At 36.4% G+C, this 9715-nt stretch overlaps 4 protein-coding genes across 5 annotated transcripts in view; 3 read left to right on the top strand and 1 right to left on the bottom strand.

The window, feature by feature from the left end:
* Nucleotides 1–132: 132 nt before the first annotated feature.
* ppp1r27b (protein phosphatase 1, regulatory subunit 27b) lies at nt 133–2655 on the top strand. Its single transcript, XM_079841386.1, has 3 exons — nt 133–973; nt 1253–1403; nt 1696–2655. Exons 1-3 carry the CDS (start codon nt 742–744, stop codon nt 1814–1816), a joined length of 504 nt encoding a protein of 167 aa, XP_079697512.1. The 5' UTR covers nt 133–741; the 3' UTR covers nt 1817–2655.
* A 734-nt stretch (nt 2656–3389) lies between these two features.
* LOC307140837 (mapk-regulated corepressor-interacting protein 1-like) lies at nt 3390–4699 on the top strand. Its single transcript, XM_079840608.1, has 5 exons — nt 3390–3521; nt 3822–3868; nt 3984–4114; nt 4267–4371; nt 4559–4699. The coding sequence occupies exons 3-5, from the start codon at nt 4012–4014 to the stop codon at nt 4624–4626; spliced, it is 276 nt and encodes a 91-aa protein (XP_079696734.1). The 5' UTR covers nt 3390–3521; nt 3822–3868; nt 3984–4011; the 3' UTR covers nt 4627–4699.
* A 2957-nt stretch (nt 4700–7656) lies between these two features.
* anapc11 (APC11 anaphase promoting complex subunit 11 homolog (yeast)) lies at nt 7657–9038 on the bottom strand (the record flags this gene model as incomplete). 2 transcript variants are annotated; one of them, XM_079840606.1, is made up of 4 exons in its annotated part: nt 8888–9038; nt 8226–8339; nt 7881–8022; nt 7657–7765 (listed from the first exon to the last, which is right to left on the bottom strand). In XM_079840606.1, exons 2-4 carry the CDS (start codon nt 8332–8334, stop codon nt 7750–7752), a joined length of 267 nt encoding a protein of 88 aa, XP_079696732.1. In that variant the 5' UTR covers nt 8335–8339; nt 8888–9038. The 2 variants fall into 2 exon arrangements, with proteins under 2 accessions (XP_079696732.1, XP_079696733.1); XM_079840607.1 differs by lacking the exon at nt 7657–7765 and having other exon boundaries at nt 7877–8022.
* A 537-nt stretch (nt 9039–9575) lies between these two features.
* ccdc40 (coiled-coil domain 40 molecular ruler complex subunit) overlaps nt 9576–9715 on the top strand; it is a 30263-nt gene continuing 30123 nt past the window's right edge. Inside the window, exon 1 of the mRNA XM_079841901.1 lies at nt 9576–9661. The gene's annotated coding sequence lies outside the window, so the exon portion shown is untranslated. The remainder of the gene's footprint in view (nt 9662–9715) is intronic.

The following is a 9715-nucleotide window of genomic DNA, read 5'->3' as shown; positions in this document are numbered from 1 at the left end:
TTTTTAAGTGAGAGATCCAGATTTTAATCATTTCAGATTGCTTTCTGTATTTCATGCAAAAGCTTCTGGAACTTTTAGAGGCTGAGTAATAACTCATCTTAAAAAAAAAAAGTTATGTAGCAAACCTAAAGTAGAAACCACTGTCAGGCCTGTTGTCAGAAATCATAACATATTGTGATTAAACAGTCATCTGCAAATAGTTTCCGTTGGCTATTTATTCGTGCTATTTTAAAAACCTAAATGTGGCCGTCAAAATGTCCCTGATTTCAAGCTTTGGCAGGCAGTACCTATAAACCACTTGTATGCCCTATTCAATGTGTACTAGAAATTACTGTAGGCTTCCCTGCTGTGTGACAAGCAGGGGAAGGAGGAAAGACTTGGTTCAAATGTGGTGCATGAAAACAAGCTGAGGCTATGGATCTCATTGCTAAGTTTGCTGAGAATCATAGGGGTGTGACTTCAGATCACACCCACTCGTCTTCCAATTCAGTCATCTGAGCTATGAGACGACAGCCTCTTAATATAGTTTAGAGCAGGGTATATATAGGGTACACACAGAGCCCTGATTTCAGACCAACTTCTGAACGACTATCTAGGAAGGAACACCCCATTAAGATACTGACCAGCTGCAATCATCAAGACCAGCACTTTGGGAAAACTTTTAAAGAAGAATCTTCTAAAGCCACATTGAGAATTGGTGCAGAATTTCTCATCCTATTTTGGAAACAAGAACATTAGAGAATGAAGTACTTCAAGTGTCCAGTCACCCAGACCATCCACTATGAAGGCTACAATCCAAATGCCACTGGCCCAGTGTCATGCTCTCGTTCTCGACCTTCCATCAAACCGGTTCGCAATGTTCACTTTCCCAATGACATAGTCTTCCAGGATTATGTGCGTCAAGGAGAGCTGGAGAGAATTGGACACTTCATCAGAACCAGAAGAGTGCGTCTGGACACCATTTACCATTCAGGTAGGAAAACCAACTACTTGTATTCTGAGTTGAGTCTGCAAGGGAAAGTAAATCTTTGTTTAGAATCAACTAGATACTATGCAAGCAAGTAATTAAAATGCAATTATGATTACAAAAACATTCCTTGAACTCTATTAAAGACTCCTTATCCAATGACATTTTTGTCTAGGCAGCTCAGAGTGTTTGATAACATAATCGTCAGCGTGTTAAGCTTTAATCCACTGATGATTGAGCTGTCTGAGCCTGTCCTTTAACATTAACCTCTTGCTGATTGTCCAGGCATGGCAGCCATTCATGAGGCAGTCCTTTCTGGAAACCTGGAGTGTGTGAAGCTTCTGGTCAAATTTGGGGCTGACATCACCCAGAGAGACGAGGACGGATGGACTCCCCTCCACATGGCCTGCAGTGATAGCTTTCCAGAGATAGCTAAGTAAGTGACTGCTAACTGCTCAATTTAATGTATTTTTGGACTTCTGTAAACAAATTAGACTTGGACATTTAATAGATGATGATTACTATTCATAGTGTATAGAAACATATTAGATATTTGAACTGTTTTAGTTCTCTATCAAAGAAAACTTGTAAGGCTGCAAAGAAGGCAAACAGAACATTTCACCAGCTATATATTTTTTAACTCTACAATGTATTTGATTAATGAAACCAGATCAGACAAGAAAGTGAAACTTGCTGAAGATTTAAATAAATAGTTTTTTTGTTTTCAGGTACTTGCTTTCCTTGGGTGCAGACACTGAGGCTGAAAATGACTGCGGGGAGAAGCCTGCTGATCTTATTGACTCAGAGTGCAAAGAGCTGCTTGAACTCTTTGGGTTCGGTGGTGACTGAACTTGAACCCCCTACCTGAAACTGATTGGTTCTTCTGATTGCCCTTCTCTTCTGTGGCATTTGCCACATTAAAAGTATGAAGGCAGCAAAGGAGTGGAACAGCCACTGTGTATACAGTGGAGCTGGTAGTTGAGATACTGTGACAGTGTGCCTGGTTAAAATTGTCTGGTCCTGTGCATTTGGACCAATGACAGCGATTAGGATGCGAAATAGGAACTCTTCCAGTGGAGACGATGCAGTGTGTTCTTGCTCTAAGCTAATGTGAATCACAACAGCTTTTCTGTCAGTTTGTTACAGTTCATACCTTCTATTGTGAAACATGATTAAGTAGCAGATCAATGCAATGCGTGTTGTGAGTTTAAAAAATAGCACCTTGTGATTGTGATTTTTAAAAAAAAATCAATTTACATGTAAAACCTGACACTGTACAGAAAGTCTTAATTTTATACCTGGATTAAAAGTTTTATACATAAATAAATATATATAGTCACCATGAAATCAAATGTGACAATTCATACTTTTTTTATAGAATGTTACGGTATTATAAATGATTTATCTGTGCACATAATTTTTTTTAATTCATATGCCCTTGTAATCTTTAATAAAAAGAACTTACTTTAGCATCTTCTCTTCTCTGATGGGGTATTTACTGGCATGACGGCGGGACAACTTGTCACTTATAAATTCTTGATGGACAAAATCAAGTCCAGCCTTTGGCTACTTTTGTTTTCTTGTTTCACTCGGATAAACATCACAATAGGGAATGTCCATAGCTACTCACAAAATATAAATAAAATAATAATTAATAAAGCTCATACTGGCAAATTTATTACACAATATTTTTTTCCTTGTGCAGAATCTTTTCTTTCTTTTTTTTTTCAAAAATACTAGCACTGTTTATTTCTATCTGTTCAATCGTGATATCAGACATTTGCCACTGTTCTTGAATAATATTTTCTAATGTTTAGGAAATTACCCCATTTGCATTCTAAAAGGCTCACACAACCCTGCTGCCTATTCACTGCAGAGGCATGGGTGGAGCGTGAACACTTGCTACAGTGAGCACCATTTGCATCTGTACCCTACGCGGATATGCTAGCTGAACGAATCGCGAATGTGCGGTACTGTCATCTCCGCGAACTGATTCTTTGAAACTCTTGAGAACCGGATCAATGGTTCATGAGGTGACGCTTGTAACCAGGCATCCCAGCGTGGTAGACCATGATCTAGGCTAAATCGTTCCAATAAAACAAATGTTCTGTTTGTTGTTTTCATTTTTTGTTTGTATGTATTATTATTAATAATAATATATTATTATTATATAATATTATAATTGAAATAATTATTTGAAGCCATATTTCAGCTTATAAAAACAATTGTTTTTAATTTTTTATAAAAATTACATTTTAAGTACATTTAAAAGTTACATTTTAAGTAGGCCTACTTTTCGACCAATCGGTAAAATTTTGGTTGAAAGAGACGGTTCCTGATTTAAATGTGACTTACAGTAGTATTTATGTAAGACCTAATTTATGTTCAGACCTATGCTTCAGACCAATGTCTGTGATTCACTGAAAAGGTCCGGTTCAACAGATAGATTCGTTCTCCAATCTGACATCACTGATGTTGTGCTGGACTCCCTGCGAACGCAGCCGCATACGTTAAGTATCGGGTTGGTCGTGACAAAGGATTCAAAGGCCACTTTGTAAGTTCCAGATTTTCATACATTTTAATCGCAATGTATTAGTTACGTAACATCGATCTCTGGTTTAAACATCTAGTTCAGTGGTGGGTTTTATGAGGGGGTTCTGTTATTGATGTTAGCTGCTAAGCTAGCCGGATAACATTTGCGAAAATATAAACTTACATCCTGTTATGGAACAACACACATTTGCTATTTCAATTACATGCAACGGCAAAATATTGTTTATTTGTGAGACTGACCTCAAAATGAAAGCACGTAAAAAACAGACAACAGTTCTATAAGCTATTGTTACATTTTCAGGTTTTATCTGCCTGCTTCCTGGAGAACAGTTAAACACAAATAATCAGGTAAGTTAATTAACTCTGTGTTGTCCATTTAACAATGCCGCCTTTCACAGTGGGTCTGTCACTTCAGTGTCATACGTTTGATTTAATAAAAACTGTTGCATGGGGATTTTGACAGTGTTGTGGGCAGCTCTCCATCCTCAAACATGGTTCAGAATTACAAACAGATGTCGGGAGACTGTTCCCCAACCAACACCGAGGAACTACTCACACCAGCACACGAGGAAAATGTGCGATTCATTCATTACAGTAAGTTGCTTCATAAGAATTTAGGAAAACTTTTCAAATTGCAGAGATAAAAAACAAAAACAAAAAAAATCAGTGTCCCATCGAAAATATGTTTGTAAGAGATGTTTATGTTGTTTGGGAGTTTTATATAACATCAACACTTCTTCCAACAGCTTGGCAGCGTGTGATGAGAGAAATGCAGACTTGCCAGGGAAGTGAAAACAATAACCAGGGACCTCAGAAGTATGTGGAGAGGATGCCAAACCCTGCTCTGAGCTGTATGTTCAACTGGGTGATTTTTGTCCTGGGGATTGTATTATGTTGATAAAGGAACATTTTAGAGGGATATATATTAAATATTGTTTGAAATATTTGGCATTTGTGTTTTTTAAAACTGCATTTTTCCTAGACTCACCTAAAATATTATGCATGCATGCTCTCTAACTGTTTGTTTCTACTCTTCAGCTTTTACACCAGTCGACTTGAATGATGTGAAAAGGAAAAACACACAAGACTCCAAGAAGTCTTTATGAAATTAGATCTATCCAGCGTACAGACTGATACAGCATAAACTTCTTGCCTGCACTGATGTTATTCACTTCAGACCATTTATCTGCTGATCCCTGATATTTTTATTCAAGTGATAAGTGTTGTTCATCCTATGTTTGAGCAAATGATGATCCTTGAAATGTTTTATAATTCCCATTGTTTTTTATAGTGCTGCAGATATTATTTTAATGTAGCACTTTTTTTTTTCTCTCCCAAGAATGTTTCTTTTTGTAGGCCAAACCAGAAGTTAGCATCTCTCTGCTACCCTCGACAAAAACCCATTAGGATTTTTCCTTTGGCTTTTGGATTATTGCAGAAAATAAGCTGTGACCAACAAAAAAAAAGGTTATGATTCTTACGTTTTGTTCATTGTGATAATCTTCACAAACTAACCCAACATTTATGAATTTTGAAGCCTAAATAAAAAGCTAAATGTAGGCTATAAACAAACTACACTACAATCTTATTACTTCACTGTCACCATTAAGTTTCTGACCACTCTTATTTTTTGTTTATTTATTTCCCTGAAAGTTTGGTTACAATAGTTTTCAAGAGTGCAATTTATAAACCCATTAAGGCTTTAAAAGCGGAAGATATAGAGTAGATGAGCTAACCTGTTCATTTTGATGACGTTTAATGGCCCCAACAACCTCTGTAGTCCCATTTAGCCACTTGTTGGCAACTGCCTTTTTTTAAGACAAGTATTAGATTTTTAAAAACACAAAGGCGTATAGCTTATGTATTTTATGTTGTGAAATAAAACTTGAAAATATCCTAAGCGTGTGTTACCTTCAGGCATTTCACCAAAAACACATTCAAAAAAACTCATTGGCTTCAGGTTTTGGCCTACAAAAAAAGAATTATCCCTGCAGCACTCTATTTATACTCCTGTAAGCCAGCATAGGGCAAAAAGCATGTATTTTTGATCTATGATGATCACCCATCAAACCAACAAAATTATTCATTATACTTTCCCCCAAAAATATATGTACTATTATTCCACGGCCACATTATTTTTCTTCAGATGAAACAGAAAAGATTGGATCTTTTGCTCATAGGTAAGCCAATGAACCTGTTCTAAAGAACTAAGAACTGTTCTAAAGAACTGCACAATTTATTTAATTTCACTAAATTCAGGAAGTGCCCTTTTATATTTTAATGAATTTTATAATGTTATAAAATGTTTTAATTTACCCAGGCTTGAGCCAGGTTGGTGACTTGAAAACATAGACCCCTGGTTTCACAGACAATTAAGCCTAGTCCCTGACTAAAATGCATGTTTCAGCAGTTTTAACTTAAAGCAACTTGTTTTGTCTCAAGATGCACACCAGTATTGTTTTTTCTTTCTTTCTTTCTATGACACATTTATAAAAGCTACATAAATGTCCTCATTGAACCAAGTACTAATCCAGGCTTAATCTAAGATCTGTCTGTGAAATCAGGCCAGAAAGACCTAAATTACTCAAAAGTATTTTTTTAAGAAATGGTGGTTGATGGGCAATTTGAGTCAGTGGCTCAATTTACCTCCAACCTTATTTTAATTATCTGGCATAAAACATTATTTTCATGTAGCACTTTTTCTCCCAAGAAATGTATATTGTTTCTGAAAACATACTGAAATAGACATTTCTCTCCATTTGAATTCCATTTTTATTATTTGTTTGGTTTATTCAACAAGTGTTCAAACTCACTTGCCGCACATTTGCTTGATTGCTGTAAGCTTTACTAATATCAGCAAATTTTCAACACTCTGAATAACTTCAAAGAAAACTTTAGGATGACCATGGCACTCTTTCAAATAAAAAAAGGCTTTATTATCAGATGGCTACACATCTCTTTTCAGTATTAAACATTCACCAATAGCCTACATTTTATTTCCATACTCAACCCCCCCACCCCCACCACATAAAATATCAAATGATGACAGGGTGGATTTATAAACTAAAGGCTAATAAATATTCAGGATTGAATGAGGACTTGGATTTCACTATTTTTTTTTTTTGTTATGTTGCTCTCCCTGAGGAAGGCATGGGCCGAAACGCATTGAGTTTATTTATTTTTATGTAGCCATCTGATAAAGTTTTTTTCATTTCATAGAGTGCCATGGCCATCCTAAAGGTTTCTTTGATGGACTATTACAAACCCTAGACCATAAAGTACCTTGACTGCACACTTTTCCCTTGGATGCACTCTCTTCTATTGGACTTTGTTACTCTGAATAACTTCTTGGTTTACAGATGTCTGTAAGAAGAATACAGCACAACGATTTGGAATAGAAGAATGCTTGTATACTATGTGTGTATAATTAAATGTTTTTCACTTGGAAGCAGTAACTTGTTCAAATTAGCCAGGAAAGCTCAACCTACTCCCTGGGCAAGGATGTGTCAGTGCCACTCTTTTGAAAGCCATATTTCTCAGGCTTAATGTTATTTAGATGCTTTCTTATTTCAGTTCCTCGCATCCTTAAATATTGGTGCATTAGTTTATTTCAATACCTTTGTCTCAGTTGTACAAGTTGTATGTAGTTGGCTGGCAGCTTGCATATTATGTTGTTAGAGTCAATTATTTGGTTGCAGCCTATGAATAAGTCTGCGGTATGTAAGAATATACTATTTAACATTTTTTAGTACACATTCAGTAATGAGGTTCAGAGTGGTGCCTCTGTTATGAATTATTTTATAGGAATGATTATAATCAAGAATTGTCATATGGTTTAGACAATCAAGGCAGTTCAAATCTCAATAAATCTGGATATAAATGTGTTACATTTTAAAGTTAATCCCATTATGAAAAAGTAACAAACACATATGTTAGTTAAGAATGAGTGACAACTTCTTACTTTCTCAAAATAACAAGGGTAAGAGAATGGTATCAATTTAAAATGGTGGGTGTTTCATGTCAGTTATTTAAGTTGTCAGTGTCCTGTGACATTCTGTACTGTGTTCATAATCAAAAATGACTGTCCCTTGGACTGTCAATCAGTCAACTGTTTTGTACAAAACCATACCATCATCAACCATACCGTCATTTTGTGGGATATTTAATCATAAAAAACATATAATAAACAAACAATCAGAAACAATCTGTGGTGCACTTATTTAATCTCCTCAGGAAGTGTCTCCCCTAAATAAAAAAAAAAAGAACATTCATTATTGTGATAGAATTTTTAACAATGTATACAAAGTTCACACTGAAAATCCAAGTGTCGTGCTGTTTGTTGCCTGACAGGCGAGCTCACTCTTTAAACTTCCATTCCTGACGGCACATTGGGCACTGCTGCTGTACTTGCTGAGAGTTCAGCCACTTCAGGATACAGTGCATGTGGAAACAGTGAGAGCACTGACCCCAAACCAGCGGGCAGTCATCTCCTGGGACCTTACCTGATAAAACCAGAGAGCACATTTAATTTTCTTATACTGAATATATATGGGTCAACAACACAAAACAGGTTGTACAATTAGGTCCGTGTTGGAACTAAAACAGTAGGATTTCATTAGGATTAAAACAGGATTTCATGAGAACTGCAAAGGCACAGGTGGCAGTGTAGTCTTTGTCCATGATTAAGTGAAATCAGGTTACCCACAATCTGGGCAACAGCCGTTGAAAGGCGCTCGACAGATGCCGCAGTTCTCATCGTTGGCCACCCACAACCAGGACGCCACACCATTCCACTGCTTTATTTTAACCTTCATCACTTCTGGAATTCACAATAACATGGAATTTTGCAAAAACAAGAATCACTCCCATACAAAAGGCACTGTGGCAGTAGTATGGTACAATGATGGAATCAGATGGTAATATAATACATGACACTGATATAAGCATGTAGGGTTCCCACACCTTTTTACCAATGACTTTCCACGACTTTTCCAGTCCTTTGGTAGTACTGGAAAATTATTTGTAAAAACATTTTGTGGAGATTGCACTCACGAATACTGAATGACGGTTCACCATGTTCATGTACTCAATATATTTACATGGTAAATCGTTCAAAAATGATATCACGGATACCACAATGAAAATGCTTCTCATTATCACAATACTAGGTTAAAACGTTACTGTTATGTAATTTGTAAGTGTTTTTTTCTTTTTGTTAAAGTACAATTGAATGACATCATCCACCCATGTCAGCTCAGCTATGTGTGAAAACACTAGCCTGATAACACGAACGTAATAGAATCTAAACGTTGCGTTTCCGTGCATGATAGAGAGTAAATTATTAAAATGATTATTTATAATACTGACCTACAAATGTATAAACATTGACCAATCTCACTACGTCGATGTTTTCACGTCAATATCATCTCATCTCCTTTGATGAGTGCAATGCAGCTGGAGCTCATAGCTTGAGCTCAGCTTTCTTCGCGCTCTCTGAGAGGCTGAAGCCACTCAAGCCAGCTGAAAGCACGACAGCGTCACCTATTGTGTGGAAGATATAACCTTAAAGCTTGTTGTAGCTTCAAAGAAAGGAAACAAACAAGATAATAATGAAAATAAACAAATACTTTTAAGAACTCTACTAAGTTTTATATCTTTTTTGAGTTTTTTTTTTACACAGATACATATGTTTTTACCATGGTTTTTACAGCTCGATTTGTCTTCCTTGGAAAAAGAGCAGCGAATCCGGAAGTGTGGCATGGCGTCTCCTAGCAACGGAGATGAAACATAAACTTCTCTCGCTGCTAAATGCTCACAACTAATTTATTACCCATAATAAAAGGATTAATTACTTCAGCTGAAGAATTGGGGATTGGGGGAAATACTGCTTCATAACAGCTCTCTGCTACCAAGAACAAGATACAACGGAAACAGGTTACCATTTAAAAGGAAATTACTCTGTCATATCCTGATCATTTAACTTATTTTATATTTGTGTATGTGTGTGTCTATATGTCTGAGTTGTGTTACTTTATTTATGACTATGAAGACATGGAAAGCGGTGGATGTGATGAAGGTCTCCCAGAGGATCAGACGAACAGGCAGGAAGAGGGTCCGGGTGAATTCACTGAGCCTAAAGAGGTCTAAGTTAACTCAATCTGAAGTCTTACGAACCTTACATTTTTTTATTAGTTT

Source organism: Gobio gobio (assembly GCF_949357685.1).
Source record: "Gobio gobio genome assembly, chromosome: 17".
In the NCBI taxonomy this organism is placed as follows: Eukaryota; Metazoa; Chordata; class Actinopteri; order Cypriniformes; family Gobionidae; genus Gobio; species Gobio gobio.
The sequence above is the reverse complement of the archived record's forward strand: the minus strand, read 5'-3'. Positions and strand labels throughout refer to the sequence as shown.

Excerpts from the sequence above, each read along its gene's own strand:
- ppp1r27b (XM_079841386.1), top strand. The coding sequence starts at position 742 with ATGAAGTACTTCAAGTGTCCAGTCACCCAGACCATCCACTATGAAGGC. Across the intron at positions 974-1,252 it reads GGACACCATTTACCATTCAG|GCATGGCAGCCATTCATGAG; the intron begins GTAGGAAAACCA and ends CTGATTGTCCAG. Across the intron at positions 1,404-1,695 it reads AGCTTTCCAGAGATAGCTAA|GTACTTGCTTTCCTTGGGTG; the intron begins GTAAGTGACTGC and ends TTTTGTTTTCAG.
- LOC307140837 (XM_079840608.1), top strand. The coding sequence starts at position 4,012 with ATGGTTCAGAATTACAAACAGATGTCGGGAGACTGTTCCCCAACCAAC. Across the intron at positions 4,115-4,266 it reads TGTGCGATTCATTCATTACA|CTTGGCAGCGTGTGATGAGA; the intron begins GTAAGTTGCTTC and ends TTCTTCCAACAG. Across the intron at positions 4,372-4,558 it reads GCCAAACCCTGCTCTGAGCT|CTTTTACACCAGTCGACTTG; the intron begins GTATGTTCAACT and ends TCTACTCTTCAG.